The 17,375-nt window shown below is 48.8% G+C and overlaps 1 protein-coding gene across 4 annotated transcripts in view; it reads right to left on the reverse strand.

Annotated features, from left to right (window-relative positions):
* ralgapa2 (Ral GTPase activating protein catalytic subunit alpha 2) overlaps positions 1 to 17,375 on the reverse strand; it is a 75,820-nt gene that overhangs the window by 29,696 nt on the left and 28,749 nt on the right. For all 4 annotated transcript variants that reach the window (XM_076161496.1, XM_076161497.1, XM_076161498.1 and 1 more), the window contains 15 exons: positions 16,583 to 16,776; positions 16,406 to 16,504; positions 16,137 to 16,292; positions 11,952 to 12,080; positions 11,448 to 11,576; positions 11,259 to 11,317; positions 11,059 to 11,167; positions 9,484 to 9,594; positions 9,174 to 9,242; positions 8,752 to 8,889; positions 6,405 to 6,582; positions 4,084 to 4,918; positions 3,333 to 3,404; positions 2,450 to 2,573; positions 2,115 to 2,270 (listed from right to left, as the gene is read on the reverse strand). In XM_076161496.1, the coding sequence (XP_076017611.1) occupies positions 2,115 to 2,270; positions 2,450 to 2,573; positions 3,333 to 3,404; positions 4,084 to 4,918; positions 6,405 to 6,582; positions 8,752 to 8,889; positions 9,174 to 9,242; positions 9,484 to 9,594; positions 11,059 to 11,167; positions 11,259 to 11,317; positions 11,448 to 11,576; positions 11,952 to 12,080; positions 16,137 to 16,292; positions 16,406 to 16,504; positions 16,583 to 16,776 (2,558 nt within the window). The remainder of the gene's footprint in view (positions 1 to 2,114; positions 2,271 to 2,449; positions 2,574 to 3,332; positions 3,405 to 4,083; positions 4,919 to 6,404; positions 6,583 to 8,751; positions 8,890 to 9,173; positions 9,243 to 9,483; positions 9,595 to 11,058; positions 11,168 to 11,258; positions 11,318 to 11,447; positions 11,577 to 11,951; positions 12,081 to 16,136; positions 16,293 to 16,405; positions 16,505 to 16,582; positions 16,777 to 17,375) is intronic.

Raw genomic sequence — 17,375 nt, forward strand, 5'->3', positions numbered from 1 at the left:
TCTCCCCAAAGCAAACACACCAAGACGGCCGCGTTGTATTCTCAGACAAGTGCGGATCGCTTACGAGCCGGCGGTCCGGGGATTGGCGAGCGAGTCGTGCTCCTCTACGCCGGGGTATCGTGGACACGGAGCTCCAGCCTTTACCCGGAGGAAAACATCTGCCAATGTACTGTGGGCCTAATGAGCCATTAAGAAACATGCCCTTGCCACCAAAAATGCAATTAGCACATTCTATTATAAGCCCCTTAATTATGGTAATATGCTAATCTTAAATAAATCCACGGCACGTTGATTAATGGAGCTCGCCCGTTCAGTTTGTCGGGTCCAGGAAGCAGCAGGTACCAAACCGGTCAGTCACTGGGACGGTTTCACAGAATCATGTTGAATATGCATTTGCAGCAACCCAATCAACACGGGGGCGGGGGCGGGGAGGGAGTTCATCTGGGTGGAGACATTAGCATCTGAAGGAGCCCATTTGTTTGGAGCGTTAATGAAAATGTAACTCCTCTTTTGCTCCAATCTGCCTATTTCTTTGATAATAACGTCCAAATGTTTGACACTCTCTGAAAGAAAATATGGCTCTGGTCCAATTAGCCCTCTTTGACCTCCCACCCAAACAGCGGCTGCACACACACACACACACACATGAATACAGCAGAGTAAAGGTCCCTAGAAAACAAGTAAGTCCGCATGAAAACACCCTGCAGCAGCCCAGTTAAGCTGTGGCGCCTGTGTGTGTGCGTGTGTGTGTGTGTGTGTGTGTGTGGGGGGGGGGGTAAATTGCTACGGCAGCCGTCTATCTCCCTCTCTTTCACATACACACCAATGGGCTACATGGCCTGACCCCCAACCCTACAGGTCACTCCATAACCACATTACTGAAGCCAGCTGCTACTGTTGCAGCCTGCGAGTCTCTAAAGCCCAAAATTGGATTGAGGAATTCATGGTTTTCCTCTTTGCTTTTCGGTTAACTTGGGGTTCTTTTCTTCCTCTCTGTCATCTTCAAACAAGCAATCTACGCAGCCACAGCTCCCTCATCCATCTCTCCCCCACCGTACGCCCCTATGGTCATAAACTGAGAGAGACGACTGAAAAAGGGTTTGGGAAATTGAAAGGGAAAATTCCAACTTGGACACAATGAAAACAATTCTTCATCCCTGCTTCTTTTCCTTCTGGCCTCCTCTCAGTTCAGAGGAACTTACGCCTGCAGCCAGCCTACTAATGTGTGTCTGTGTGTGTGTGGCCTGTGGCTGGTGTGTAAGTCTCTGTTTAAGGTGGACATGAGCAATTACAGAGGATCCCCGTCAAATGGAGAGAATGGGAGTGGCAGCACACTCCAGTCTCCAGCGCCTCTCTCTGGCCAACCCAAATCAAATCTCCCCTCAGTTTAATTTCTGTGGTTACCGAGCACAGGTCCAGTAGACTTTGAAAGTGGCAGGGGGTTATTTGTGGAGGGGAGAGGGGAGGAGGGCCATCGGATTGGAGGGGGGGGTCGGATACAAGAAGAGACTGATGAATTTCCCATCCCAGCAGGGCTCTGTATGAGAAGATTGGCAGCGCGGGCAGGGGCCTTGTGGCTCATTTCTTTGTGCTAACTGCTACCTGTGCACTACAGAACAGAATCCCACTGCAAAACCCAATCGATCGCTCCTGTGGCGGCAGCAGGAATTGGATAAAAGGATCCTGCCGGCATCCGGCCGGCGCCTGCCCTAGCAGGGAGAGCTAATGGCTGAATCCAGGCCCTGGTCACAGCGCACAGGGAGGGGGGCACGGGCCGGCAGAATCATAGTCATTACCGCGCCGGCACATGCCCTCTTTTCATTCACGCACCTGTAACTTTACTCTTCAAGCCCGCTCGGCCTGGGTCACTAATCAATGGCCGCACTCTGGAGTCACACCTCGGCTTAACAGAGCAGAAAGCTGCAGCGGCACACTACCCGGGAAAGGCTGGGCTGTGGAGCCATTTCACTGCATTCAAAAGGCAAAGCACTACTAATGCCGTGTTCTCTGCATACTTACATCTCATCAGCACAACACCAGTTCAGATGATACCGGCTCCATATTTAGGCATTCATTGTAAATTGCAATATATCTCCATATGTTCAGCTTTGTACCTTTTTGGTGAGGCAGTCATCAGAGTCCGATGGCATGCGGGTGGAGACGTGGAAGATTGCTTCCACAGTGGAGGTAGCATAGTAAGGAGCTGTCACACCTGTGCTGCCGTTCCTCTGGAGGCCGCCCATGAAGCCACAGTGTGTGCCCAGGTCAACCTGAGACAGACAGGACACAGGGACAGTAAAGAGTGTTACACATTACAGTGTGCACAGTCAGGCTGGGTGTGTAGCCTGGGGAACCTTTCATGTCAATGGAGCAGTGTGTGTGTGTGTGTGTGTGTGTGTGTGTGTGTGTGTGTGTGTGTGTGTGTGTGTGTGTGTGTGCCTGTGTGTACCTCCCATCCCAGTCCAGATACAAAGTCTTCGTAGGCCTTGCTTCCAGCGCTGTTAGACAGGATGGAGCACTTATCTTCCTGTCCCTCTCCGATGTAGAACACTGCAATCTTATGAGTCTCTCGGCTATAGAGGACGGACAGAGACAGACAGAGAAGGCCATGTTAAACACAACAGTCAAAGGGACAAAAACGTGTAATGACTTGATTCTCTTAGGATGTAAATGTTCCCAGGCTCTTAGAACGGTAAACCTCTCTTATGAAGGTAAATGGTATGTGTGAGTGAGTCTGACCTGGTCAAAGAGAGAGATCACTACTACATCCCCTACTTTTCCCTTTTCCTTGTTGCTATGGCAGTGCTGGGCTGGGATAGATTCGGGGCATTTCTCATGCTTGTGCACAGGTTGCTATTACCAAACCATGCATGGCCATCTGGGAGAATGAAGCCCAATCCTAAGGGCTTTCTTTAATAAGCGCCTGTCATTAGCAGTGTGGAGTGCTTATTGATTGCACTAAGAGAGAGATGGTAAGAGCAAGACAGCAAGAGAGATAAGGAGAGAGTTCCAGGGCTGTGATCAGCAGGAGATGGTATGGATTAGGAAAATGATGGGGGAGGAAGGCAGAGAGGGGGGGGGGGGGGGGGGGGGGGGGGCTGTGATGATGTTTTGACCAATCACAAGTTTTGTCAAAGCAAATGTTATTGCCATTACAGTGTAAAGATCATTAATATAGAGGGAGATGTGTAGTGGCAGATTGATGATGGAAAGACGGCACTTCACGATGTGGCTGTTCCACATTACAGACATCATTTGTCATCACAAAGCCTGCGTTCACCCTCATGCTGTGGAGCCCGTGGACATGCTGCTATGCTACACACTCAGCTCACCACTGCCTGGAGTCCAAGTTCTTCAGTTCCCTTAACAGCTTGGAATTCTTCTTCAGCAGATGGAAGCTCTTCCTGTTCGACAGGAAACAGGCTTGATTAGAGAATCAGACAATTCCATCATTGTTCCAAATCACTATGCTATAGACGGTCACAGTCTGCCGCCCTGAAAGGGAGCAGTGATAGGGAGAGAAAATCAGAATCATCATCTGCATCAACCTGACAGGAAAGAGTCTGACCTGCAAAACACAACTTTGGTTGAAAACTAACAGAGACAAAGAAGACACAGGTGCAAGGAGCCGTTTCTCTGTAGCTGTGTGCACACGGCCCGATCATCATTAAGAGGTGTAAGCTTTTAATTTCGGGGGGAAGCACTATGAGCTGTGTCTGTGCAGAGGAGACCTGAGTGACAGCAGCTGGGCACCTTCACCCTGTGGAGAGGAGATTAACACGCTCCAGACCCCAGCAGGCTTTTAACTTTGCTCTTTCTCCACTTTCTCAAGTAGGAAGTCTACAGCTGGGTTACTTCTACTCTGACTGAGGAGCTTTATGGGAGAATATGATTTGGCGGCCACAAAGGCTATTGTTTGTTTTGTGTTATTTCTTTTCTCTCATACTGAGTTACTGCGTTTTTTAAGTTGAATGATGCTGAATTTCACAGAGAGAAAAATAAGCAACAGATCTGCAACCGTGTGCTCCTTTTCCTGGAGGTGTCAGGTTCTATCTAAGGCAACAATTCCACTGGGTTCTCTACCTGCGATCCCAAGAGTTCATGCCAAGGTCATTAAGAAGCAGCCGGCAGAAGTAGAAGGGAGCTTTAGGTTCTTCGTCGGTGGGTTCCCTCTGGCACGCGGCCCGGACGCTCACATCAGCATCCCACCTCCTCACTTGCTCCTCCTCCTGCTGAGTCTGACGGAGAATGGCCTCCAAGATGGCTCCCTCCTGCTCCAGGTTCATGCCGCAGGGCGAGGGCGCCGGCTGGTTGAGCTTGAGCTGTGGCTGCGGCAGGCACTCCGGGCTGCTGTAGCCCAGGTTCTCCAGCAGTTGATCCAGAACATCCACCTCTTCCTCCTCACTACAGTCTGACAGGGACTTCAAAGCGGAGCAGTGGTGGTTGTGTGAAGCCTTTGTGGGAGTGGCAGGCGGCTTTTTGCTGTGAGTGATTGTAGTTGTGATGGAAACGTTGTGGTCCATGGCATTGAAAACTCCAATGTCCACAGAGTCTTCAGGGGCGGTGCAGTAGAGGATGGAGCCGTCCCACGAGTATTTGCCTGAGATGTCGCGGACAATAACACGGACTTGGGAGGAGGGGTGGGGGGGCTGTCCCACGGTGGGCGTCTCAGCGGGGATCTGCAGGTAGGACACCAGCGTGGTGTCGTTGAAGACAAACAGCTGGAGGTTGGGGCTCTTGAAGACCTCGGAGGAGAGCTCGGACGATTCCACGTAGGGGTTGTCGTGGTTCTCGCTCACGAGGCTGTGAAGGAGGGCGGGGCCGCCGCACAGTGGATGATGCCCCAGGTGATTCACCAGGTGCGTCATGACCATCCGCGCCGTGAGCGGGATCAGCTCCATGTTCCGCCGTCTCTTCTCTGAGGGAGAAACAGGAGAGGAGAACATTTCTGAGCATCCAGGGGGAAGGAGAAACACAGGAGAAAGTGCTCAACCTGATCTGTTGTACACATTTGGGATGGGGTGAAAGTAAAGCTGCACACGGTACCTTACCTTTTATAATACATCTAAAACAGACTTTGATAACCAGATTTTAAAAGGCCCACATGTGTGTATAGACATGCTATCATCTCACTCAGCTCTTTTTTACACAAAGCAAAATCTCATTTATGATTACTAATAGGCGTACTTTATTCATTCCTCACAATGGACTTGGGCAACACACCTCTAGTCAGGTAGCACCTAATCATGGGGGGACAACTTTGAAAAGCCCATTGAGTCCTCTTACAATGGCCAAGCGTTGAAACTGGCTGAGTGCTAATGAGAACCACCGTCTTTAGTGAGCTGAATGGGAGTCTACTTAGCGAATCACAGTTATGTAAATGCACAGGTTTTTACTCCTAAGTGAACGGCATGCTGGGCTTTATTCCGCAGGGATGCAGGGAGAAACAAGAAGACACACTCCTGCATTGTGACAGTGCTATCAATACCATCATCCCCCATCAAAGTGGAGAAAGCTCTTTAGAAAGCAGGCCAAGCTGCATTAGAGATGCGCTGGTCCTTTGATGTGACTTGATCAATATGAGGTGGGGGTATGAATATAACTAAGTCGGCACTCTTTGGTTTGCCCTTTTGATAGTGTTTTGTTATTTCTGCTATGACTGTGCAGCTGTCACAGGGCCGGGCTATAAGATGATCATATGGAGATTCTAAAAATGTATCGATATCTTATTATCGGTGTTATTCTATTGGAGTTAAATGGTTAAATTTAAGACAAAGGCTTCTGTTTGTACTGATTTCTTATATTGTTTCACTGGGAAATACTGTATGTTTTGTGATTTTGGGCTCAGAAGACTCTCCAGAAGTTGAGGGAATGAGAGGAAGAGGAATACATTGCCTAATGGAATCACAAGGTCACAAAAAAAAGAACAAGAGGAAAAAAAAAAGTCACGTTTTTATCTAAACCCCATAATGGCTCTCCTCTTTCTCTCTCTCTCTCTCTGGGGCTGAGCACTAATGCGAACATTCCATTCCCTGAGATGGTGGATTTCCTTTTCATACTTTTAATAAGATATTGACATTTAATGGAGAGGCTCCAAATGGATGGGCTACTTAGAGAATGCATTTCCTCCTCTCTTTTGGATTTTTGGATTTCTGTGGTCTGCCAGAAGTCCTGTGTGGAATTGAAGTGGGAACGTTTGTGAGAAATGATCAGAGGTTGTCGCCCGGGGGATAAGCTATGACGGCTGAACGTTAACAACTAACTACCATAACTGCATCCTGCTAAATCCGGCTGCATCGCCTCTTCTGCCAGCCCCGCTACAATAGTGCACACAGCAGGTAGTAAAACAGGAGCAACAGGTTGCCTCCCACCCTCCCACCGCACAGGCGTCGTGTCCTCCTTACCCTCAGCCACCGTGAGCAGGTTGCCAAAATCCGTGGCGGTGGTCTGGGAAGGAGGGGGCTCGGAGCTCTTCACCTGGCCCAACATGAGGTTGTAGTCGGCGGACAGGTCTGACAGGCTGAGGAGGTAGTGGCTCTGCTGGGTGAGCGGGACGGAGCCAGACACACAGCAGTGCAGCACCTAGGCAACAGCGGGGGGGGGGGGGGGGGGGGGGGGAATATATGGAATAACAGACATCACACTATGAGCCGGTGGAGGGAGGGGGGGGGGGTCTTTATTGCCACTAATCCATTTCTCCTGTGATGTGCGAGTGTATCGATCTACATAACAGATGGCACAGCATCCGTTGGCAAGGCGAGATAAGGCGCAGTGGGGCAGTTGATTAGGGCCATTGGACAGGTTTGCACTGTTTGATTTAATTAAGACTTTATCCTTGTGCTCAACTCCCAGCAGAAACACTCACACTCACACTCACACACACACACACACACACACACACACACACACACCTGTACACTGTAATGTCTAATTGGAGGTAAGGTGTGTATGATATGTAAATGTATATAAACATAGCAGGAGTGCATGTAAATGAGGGGGGCCTCTCTTGGTTAAGGGCATGCAAAGGCTAATCCCATTCAATACGCTCACACACTCACACTTGGCTGAGGGATGGGCAGAGAGGCGGGCTGGCCCTGCCATCTGAAACAGTATTGTGTGAGGCAATGTAGACAGTATGGGGATGATTCTACCAAACAGACCTCTGCGTGCATGGGGGAGGGATTAGAGGCTTGATGCTGAAAAGACCTGAACCAAACAGCTGCTACACCAAAGCCCAAAGAGCTGCTCTGTGGAGAGGTGGAGAGACGGAGAGGGAGGAGGGAGAAGGGGGGGAACCCTCGTCTATGCTTGACAACTAAGTGGCTGCACTTCGCATAGCAACAGTTCCTGGAAAGTAACACACGGTGAAGCGAGCACAGTGTAATTAGAGAGGCACATATGGATAGATGGGTATGCCTATGTATGCTCACAGATCAAATAAGAACTAGACACAAATACAGGAGGAATACATGTGTGCATAGGCAGAAGGCAGACAAACACACACACACACACACATGTAAACCAACACACGGACACACACACACACGGACACACACACACACACACACACACACACACACACACACACACACAGAGTGGGGTGGTGTATCAGGCTTCTTAGGCAGGCAGGAAGAGGAAGAGCGGATGGAGAAGCTTGAGCAGAGCAGAACTCAAGTGAACTGAGCGAAATCTAGCCAAATGTGTTTTACAGGAATCTGCTGGCCAAATGTAAAGGTGAGGCTGAGCAGCATTATGGATGAACATGTAGAAAGTGTGTGTTAGGCACATCATTTAAGGTTGCAGCGACACATCCAGCTGTGTTGTCAGAGTCACACAGTACAGAGACAGTTTAATAAAAACAAAGCCTTTCATCGGTCGTCATGGGGAAGAAACTGCAGCTAATGGATTTATGAGGAAACGTACATTTCCATATTTATATGGAATGAATATTGTCACAACAAGCCATGCCTGGTTTAATATAATATTTCCAATCAATCCAAAGAGGGGCCGCCTCTTTTGTGTCGGACAACCAATCATACCTAATTGTCTTTGCTTTCATGGCAGCTGCAGTCGCTCTCATATTAAGACATATTCCATTCAAATCTCCAGGACAAGCATTTATAGCCCGGGCTTATCAAGTGGACAAAGGCCCGTGTTTGAATAATTTGACCATTTCTTATCAGGGGGTGACATCCTTACAAAGATCTGCCGTTGACCGCATCTGCCCAGGAGGAGGGATTGAATAATACCTCATTCATTTACGCCTGAAGCCTGGCCCTCATCCTCGGGGTCAGGCCATAAAGTAAAGGGGGTTAGAGGGACAAATACTGAGGAATAAATTTTAATCTGAGCGTTTTGCCCGTTTCAATCCCATGCAGTGTAATAATGGGAGTTATGAGGGCTTCCCTATGACAAACGCAGGCCACATGCTTCAGCTACAGAGGCGGCGGCTATAATGTTAAATGAGGCATATAGTCATGGGGTCACGGTGGTTGTGAGACTAATTAAAGTGGCAAGCTCTCAGCTCCTGTGGCGGGGCGGCAGTTGGAGGCGTTAAAAGCTGAAGTAGTTGCGTCTCTGTCAGCAAAGACGGTGGAGGTTTCAGAAGAATTAAGAATAAAGAAGTGGGTCACCCTCAGGTCTGTGGAGGTGAACGTTAATGCCCGTTAGAATCCTGTCCTGCTAATCAACTCAAAGGCCCTCACTGATGTACCACACTGACTACGCCACAGTTAAAGTCCAGCTACCCACCCTGTAGATGTAGTCCAGCAGCGGGGCCTTTGGGGCTGCAGGGTCCTCCACTGCAGACAGGGTGATGGGCTCCAGCAGTAAACTCAGGGGCACAGCCATGCACCAGTCCAACAGGCAGAGCAGCAACGACACCAACACCTGAGGGAGAAAGAGAGAGAAAGAAGAATCTAGTTCAGGCTCCGCTGGTTGGTGCGACTATAAGACACAGAAAGGACAATATTATAGCGGAGAATAGACTTAGACTTTGATAAAACAAAGGCTGACAGATGAGAGCTGCAGCGAGAGAGAAGAGAGTGAAGCTAAAGAAAGGAGAAAGTGTCAGAGCCGGAGAAACATTCCTGTGCAAATGCACTATGGCATCAGGAAAGATAAAGGGTCTTTAGATGTGAGCCATTTGGTTTTCCCTCATCTCCAACGTGTACCTTTTTGTCCGCTTCCACCGCTGAGTGCTCGGCACTTGGCAACAAAAAGGCTATTGTGGCCACAAAGATCTATTTTGGGAGAGCAAAATGAGAAAGATATCAGTATGAGACATTGAAAAGGTGAGTCAGGGTTATGTGCTGCTGTGGCTCTAAGGCTGTGAGATGCAGAGGATCCATGAGCATGAGGAAGAGCGGATGGGAGACTCGCATTTACAGCTCAAGAGTCTTCCTTTGTCTACGCTCTTCACAGGTGCCCAGTGGCTAAAGGCAATTAAATGTGTGTTTCTAAATGCCTGCGTGTCTGTCTTACCTCGATGATTTTCTTGGGCAGAGAGGGTTTGAGCCTCTGAAGCTGCTCCCAGTGAGAGATGAGCAGCTGGAACATGTCACAGGCTACCTGAGCCACTGCCTTGTTCTCAAACTGGAGACAGGAAGAGGACAGAAATGCAGGTCAACGTCAACATGTAAGCACTTCCTTCAATAATCTATTGGTACAGAAGAAGAGAGAGCGATGGTGTTGAGATTCCCATCACATCCCTTAACTCTTCACTGTAAGCGTAGTCCAGATTAGTGGAAACGACTCGGTGGTGACAGAATGTGACTGAGCTACAGGTGGAAGCCTGATTGTGTGCGGCTGCAGGTGGAGTTGGACGGGGAGGCAGCAGGTTTGACTCCTTCGCTCAAAACTCACAGGATGGATGAACGCGCTCGGCTCCTGCAGTATTAATAAACCCTGTTGTGTGTATTGTGTTTGACTAATTGACAGGAAACGTGAACTTTACGCAGCTGTTCCCACTTGCATACAAATTGGACTTGAACACAGACCCTAACCGAGGCCCGCCCGTACGTCTCATAAGCTTTACGGACTCTGCTTGTCAAAGGTGCGCAGGAAAAGTTCAGGCACACAATGACTGCGACAAAATCGGAGTCATTTTCCCGAAATTATTTTTTCACTTACTGTGCAGATAATCAGCATAATTTCATTCCCACTTCAGAGCCCGGCTCATTTTCTCCAGGCTCATTGGGAGAAAGACTTGAGCTGTTGACAATTTTCTTTCAAATGTGGATTTCTTCAGTGATTTGAAATTCTTTGTGGAGAAATAGAATTTCCCATTTCTTCCAGCTGAATGCCTCTCAACATGTAACAAGGGCAGACAATGCGGGGAGTGCAGAAATGGCCAAACACAAAAAGAGGCCCTGAGAGTTCAGCACCTGCTTTTAGAAAAGAGACTCTCAGTGCCACTCTAGAGCCCCCACCCAGCCCATACCCTCTATTTTGGGGCTGACTGAGTCTGTGTGTCAAGTTGTGCAGGGGAGTGATTACTGCTCCATTAGAGAAGGGGGGGTTGCTCGAGCAGGAAGCTGGGAGATGTAGCTGCTTAAATTGGCCCACATCTACTGAGAGAGCGAGCAGCCTGGAAATTACGCCACCGCCCCAAACCTTTTCCACGAGAGGAAAAAACCCCGGCCACCTCTGCTTCTCTGCATCTCTTCACTCCCAGCCAGAAAAGAGGGGCACTTCCAAAAAAAATACCCATGAATCACATCACTGGGCATGTTTTGTTCTCACACACGCTCTCCCTCCCCTCAGACACACGCGCGCACACACACACTACATTTGTTTTGTAGTCCTTTGGGATAATCAACTATCATTTTTGGTGGAGCCAAACACTAGCAGGTCAGCGTGGTGGAACAAAATGACACCCTGGATCCCTGCATGTGCTAATTCAAAGACAATCATGACTGTGCCCAGGTGCTGACAATTTACATACAAACATCCATCACAGTGTAGGATTCATTTGTACCCAGCCAAACATGGAGACACTGTGGGCAGCAGCACCTTTGGGGCGAGGCCTGGGAGGGGGGGGTGCGGGGGGTCACTGACCTTTAGTGTTACTCCCAGTATGTTGATGGCGTCGGTCACCTGGTGGTGGATGTTCTTCTGCATGAGCTCCTCACACACCCAGAGCCCCACACTGCACACAGCAATGCACCTGAGGGACAGAGGTGGCGCACTGATGTGAGTCTGGATAGATGGACCTTTAGATGGACCAAATGTGACGTCTCCACTTGTGCCTGTCTCACCTGGCACTTTCACAGTGTTCATTGGTTGCCGTTTCCAGCAGAATGTTGACCAGATAATCCTGAATAACACAAACACATTTCTCCACTGATCAACCTGCTCCGTCGTCTTTATGCAGACAGACGTTACGCCGCTTCACAGCTCATTAACACCTGCCTATATTCCCTGTATAGCACATGGAGACGACGCACCTTGATATCCTCTTTCCCTACGACGACGTCATCTGAGCCAGACGCGGTTTGTAGCAGAGGAATCTGGAGGTAGAGGTTGGGAAAGCACACTAGGGAGCCCAAGATAGTCTGAGCCTCCACCCTGGGAGCCTGTTCAAGATAGAAAAACAACAAGACATCATTATCTCCCTAAAGCTGCATGAAAACACCCTTACTTCCTGGAACAATCAGGAGCTTATTGTGCAGAGAAGAAGGAACGGATGGCTTCTGTAGAACTAATTGTACTCATGGAACTGCCGAATGCTGATAAACACGAATCGACGCGGTCAGACTCAACGTTTCTACAGGATAGTGTGATGCGCTTGCTCATAAAGACGACGGCATCACTGGAATTTTACTCCAACATTTCCACTATGTGTTTGGGTATAGCTATGGTGACAGACGAGCCCTCTGAAGGAGAACAAACAAACTTAAGTGGGCTTTAACTGCTGGAGTTAAGTTCTAAAGCCGTAGTGTCTCTCGTACCTCCAGTGAGTCAGAGCTGAGCACACAGGCAGCAGCAGTGATGAAGTCTCCAACCAGCATGGTGAAGCCCGGCAGGCCCAGGAAGAAGAAGCGAGGGGAGCAGGAGCGGATGATGGTGTTCACAATGTCCTGAGGAGAAGCACCCAAACACACACACACACACACAATTATGAGACAAGGGCAAGTTTTAATGTTGTTGCATCCAAAATCCAGATTAAATATCAGTAAGAATAACAGTAGATATGAGAATAAACATGTATGATTGGTACATCAGAGAGTGAAGTCCATCTGTGTGCAGTGAAAGGTCTGATGGTGGTTAGAAGCACGAGGTTTACAAATATTCTGTTAATGGGACACAGTGGAGAGAGACGGAGGGGATAAACATTTTCCGCACGTTGAGTACAGCACTCCACAGATCCACAACTTTAAATACAAAAAAAGGACAAAAAAACAGTGGGAAGGAAAGTCAGAGAGAGGGAGAGGGAGAGGGAGAGAGAGAGAGAGAGAGAGAGAGGCAGAGAGAGACAGGGAGAGAGAGAGAGAGAGAGAGAGGCAGAGAGAGACAGGGAGAGAGAGAGAGAGAGAGGCAGAGAGACGGGGAGAAGAGAGAGAGAGAGGCAGCAGATGGATTGTTCACAGAGAACGAGAGAGAGGGAGAACAAAAGACCTCAACTTTCACGAGTCACACACACACACACACACACACACACACACACACACACACACACACACACACACACACACACACACACACACACACACACACACACACACACACACACACACACACACACACACACACACACACACACACAGAGTGAACCTGTAATTAAAGCCAGAGACAAGGTATTGTTTTGTGGAGGTACAGGCAGCTCGGTGGCAGATGGGCTCTTTAACACTGACATATGCTGCACTGCACAGGGCTGCCTGTACATGTACACACTCACACCAACCTACACACAGCGCATGGGAAAGTGTTTATGCATGTGCGCGCTTGTGTGTGTGTGTGTGTGTGTGTGTGTGTGTGTGTGTGTGTGTGTTACAAAGCTCTCATAATTCCATCATGGCTTATGAGCTTCCTGTCTTCTGTTATCCTTTAATTAACAAACCTGCTATTGTTCACATTTTATAATTAATAAACAATGTGGCTCTAACTCTTACATCTCGTTACGGGCAGTTTTGACAGAAATGTTGATAGATGCTCCTTGTCCTTGTAAAGACAAACTAAAGGTTTGTCTTCTAAAATTGTGACGCTGCTGTAAAAGAAATCTGCCACACCACAAGTCATTCCTATTATTCTCTCTCTATATATATATATATATATAAGAGAATGCAGCACCTAAGGGTGTCAAGGGAGATTGTTCTCTCTCTCTCGCTCTCTCTCTTATCTCTGACATGCGTGCACATATTTGTGTACAAAGCCAAGGTCCAGACTAGAAGCACCTGCCTTCTTGGCCATAAACGTGTGTAAATCGGACAGTTCAAACATCAGCCTGTTCCTCGCTGAACCATTAGCAAACACAGAGCACGATCTCTCGCTTCCCTGTCTCTGCCTCCCTCTATCTCTATCTCTCTCCCTCACACACACACACACACACACACACACACATACACACACACGCTGCGCTGTGTAACTACCTGTGGCATTAATCACCTCAAATGAAGACTTGGCAAACAGGGAATGCAGGTGAACAAAAGAGGAATAGAACAAACATGCAGGCGTAATATGGAGGAAGTCAAACCAACGCGATGAGGAAAATTGGAGGGGAGAGCTTCAGGATTGGGGCCCATTTTACCCTCATTTTGTTGGTAATTGACCTCTGAGGCATAAATGTGCGGTGCAGTCAGAGGTAATTAAAACGCTTGATTGCCTGAGATGAGCATTTTAGAGGAAGCCACAAACGCAAAATGCAAAATGTTCCCTATTGTCGGCCCCATTGTGGAGGGAACCCGGTTTGAGATGTGTGTGTGTGTGTGTGTGTGTGTGTGTGTGTGTACAGAAATGGGAATTGAGCTCGGCATGTGGCTGTGCGCCGGTAGCAGGAATGGCCCCGGCCTCAACAAAAGGTGCATTAATGTAATTCTGAATGGAGCCACCTCAAGCCTTTTCATTTGGCCTCATCTCCAGGAAAGCACACGCTGTCCACCTGCCGGCCCCCGGGGTGACCGGGTTCTTCCCCCGGCAACAAGGCGCTCTGCATAACATTTAGGATGATGTTTTTGTTGCCGTCGTCTATTTAACACAAACAATTCCGGGCGGGGGTTTAGCGTGGGTTCGGTTTGTCCCCCGCTCCATGACTGTAGGGATGAGGGGCTTTCCCATTGATTGACTATAGGAGAGGCTCTCACCCACCTGAGCTACTATGGAGGTGAGAAGTTTAATCATCAGCCAACATTGAGACTAAGGGGTCAACCTTCACATTTGAATCTAGAAGCTTTGCAATGAAACGAGACCTTTCTTCTTCCTTTCTGCTGATAAGATGGAGGGAATAAAGGGTTAATGTTCTCAGGTGAATGCAGAATGAAGTAGATTATTTGTGCGCCTTCATTATAAAGCTGGGGGGGGAAATATCTTGCCGGCTCTCGCGGTGTTGATAAGGACAGTAGGACTATTAGATAGATTACCACTATTGTGCCTCTGGTCCCAGTGACCAGAGGCAGACAGACAATAAGGACAATAGACCTGACCTTGGTCCTCCGGCAGTTGGAAGGAGAATCCCTCTAAAGGAACTGTCATATTCCGACAAGCGTGTTCACGTTTAACACCGAGGCTTTACACCGGGTCTCTCCTGCTAAGTATTAAACAGGTTAGTACAGGATTTAGTAGGTTTTATTTGGATAAACCGGTAGCTGACCCTGAAAACTACAGCGCTAGAAGTCGCAAAAATATATATATAGCGTTTCCAAACTGATGGTATAATTTGATAAAAAAGCGTGCGATTGTGCAGCGATGTGCAGAGAGGCGGCTGCTTGGTTAATTGTACCAGTGAGTCATTGAAACGAGAGAAAAAGGTGAAGACTAAAGGAGTGTGACAGATTTGCAAAAGTGTATGTTTTTTTGCTGTGGCGGCGGCGGCAGTGGAGGTGGTGTGTGTGTGTGTGTGTGTGTAGAGAATCAAGGCAGAGAGGAAGGAGGAGGGGGAGAGTAAGAGCCACTTTCTTATGTTAAGCAGGCGTGCGGCTGTCCTCCATTGTGTGGCGTGAGGACTCTTTTCTCCGGCCAATTTGAGCATGCTTCAGTGGCCAGCCGGGCTCTGGCCCCCCGACGCATTATACAGAGCCACAACAAAAGCTGGAGAATGTTGCCTCATCCCTCAGTGTACCCCCCTCATTGCTCTACTCTATACTACGTTCCCCAGGCTCCCCTCCGCTCCTTCACACACACACACGCACACACACACACGGGACGGCCCACTCTGGGCCCCTGGCCGGCGTGTCAGTCTAACGGAGCGCGACAGACGTCAATCCTTAATTAATCACGTATACGCGGCAGGGGCTCAAAACATTATTTAACGACACGGAAAACATTCTAATAAGCTTGTCGCACTGCCAAGGCGCAATAGAACCCAAGCCAAGAGGGCATACACACACACACGCTCGCATCCAAAACAAAGGAATTTAATCACACCCCCCCTCCTCGTACAGACTTTTATCCTTGTCCTTTGTTTTGGGGGATTCCATTCATCTCCATTCAGCCCGGCCTAGTAGGAATGGAGCTGGGCCAAATTTAAATAGTAGGAAGGGTGTGGCTAAATGAGGAGGAAGAGGAATTAGATGCCAAAACACTGTAACGTTCTTCATCACCACTGGTTGACAGGCGGTTCACTACACCACTGGTTGAAATGAAGCCTCAACAATCTGACTACAGTGAACCTGTGTGACCCCTAAGACTCCTGCGACGATCCTACACACACAGAGCATAGAGACGCTGTCACTGTGTGTGTGTGTGTGTGTGTGTGTGTTAGATGAACCTGCTGCACATTCATTTAACTAACAGGTGAGTAATGAATGTAGGAAAATAACATGACATAGGAAAAACTTGATGACAGTTACGAATGCCTGCTGTTCCCGTGGAGACAGCAGCGATGCACAGACGCCACCATGGGTTTGACTTGTGTGCCATCTAGTGCCGGGAGGGGAAAACTAAGTGTCAGCTTTGACAGGGGCGCCACCTGCTGGCTGTACCTGGTCGACGCTGGTGAAGCCTTTGTGCATGATGTGGTAGAGGTGCACCAGGAAGTCACTGTTGGGAAGCACATCCTGGTGCCGGGTCATCATCTCACAGAGCAGCTTATAGGCCTGCAGCTTCCCAGCCTTATACTCTGCTGGGAGCATGGTGGCCTGGGAGAGGGAGAGAGAGACAGAGAGGTCAGGGCAGAAGTGGACAGGAGTTAGTTTGTACGTCCAGTTAAAAGATCTGGATGCTGTCTGCTGTGCGTGTGTGTTGCTGATACCCTGAAGAGCAAGGAGGCCAGCATTCTGAGAGGAGGGATGAAGGCAGGCTGGGGCGGGGAGGACTGGTTGTCCACACTGATGCCCAGGTTGTCCCGGATCTGTAAAGCAAACATCCAGGATTAGCTGACCTTGGTTTTCCTCAGCATGTGTGAGCGAGCTGTGCCTCTCTGCTTTACCTTGGCCAGCTTGTGCCAAAGCTCATAGAGGTAGGTGAAGACCTTGGCGTGGATCTTGGGGCAGCGGATGCTGTTGACGTCTCCCAGGATACCTAAAATCCTTCTCCACAGCACGAAGGCCGAGTCCGGATGCCAACCGGTCAGGGTTCCACCCGCAATGATGCTCACATCGTCCGCTAAGCACTCGCTACTGTCTGCATGGTGCAGGAACACAGGGAGGGAGAGAGACGTTATCAGTGTGTTACACAGTTACTCAGCTGCTGGTGTCTAACAGAAACACCTGTAAGTGAAGCAAACTGTATTTACTGAGGAGAGGGGAGCCAATCAACAAGTACTGAACAATTCTTTAGACAGCTGTTTACATTTTGTGTGGCCTGAGATTTGACATAAAAATGACAAATCAACACCAAAGCTGGTCTGTCATTGTTCCAGCAGTTGTTGAGGTTGTGTGCATTCATAGTTTCCCTAAAGCCTCTGAGCAGTAACATCAAAACACTGATAGACTTTAGGGAAACTTAGGTCACATGCTTTCATATGGACTGGGTGGATAACGGTCAATTGTGAGAGGACGGTGCCCCCTAGTGGACAGGACAGGAACAGGACATGGAGGTCAGGCAGCAGCAGAGGAGGAGGCGGAGGAGAAAAGGGAACGACTGAGGAACAATCGAAGGAAGTTACTCAGCACTTTTGGCTCCAAGCAGAAGCAAAAGTGTGAAACAATTACATGGCTATTCAAAATACAAAATAAAGTAAGTATGTTAGTAGAAGAGCAGCAGATCTGCTGTATGGGAGG

Source organism: Genypterus blacodes, unplaced genomic scaffold (assembly GCF_046128005.1).
Source record: "Genypterus blacodes isolate CSIRO-AG114 ecotype Tasmania unplaced genomic scaffold, CSIRO-AGI_Gbla_v1 ptg000112l_1, whole genome shotgun sequence".
Lineage (NCBI taxonomy): Eukaryota > Metazoa > Chordata > Actinopteri > Ophidiiformes > Ophidiidae > Genypterus > Genypterus blacodes.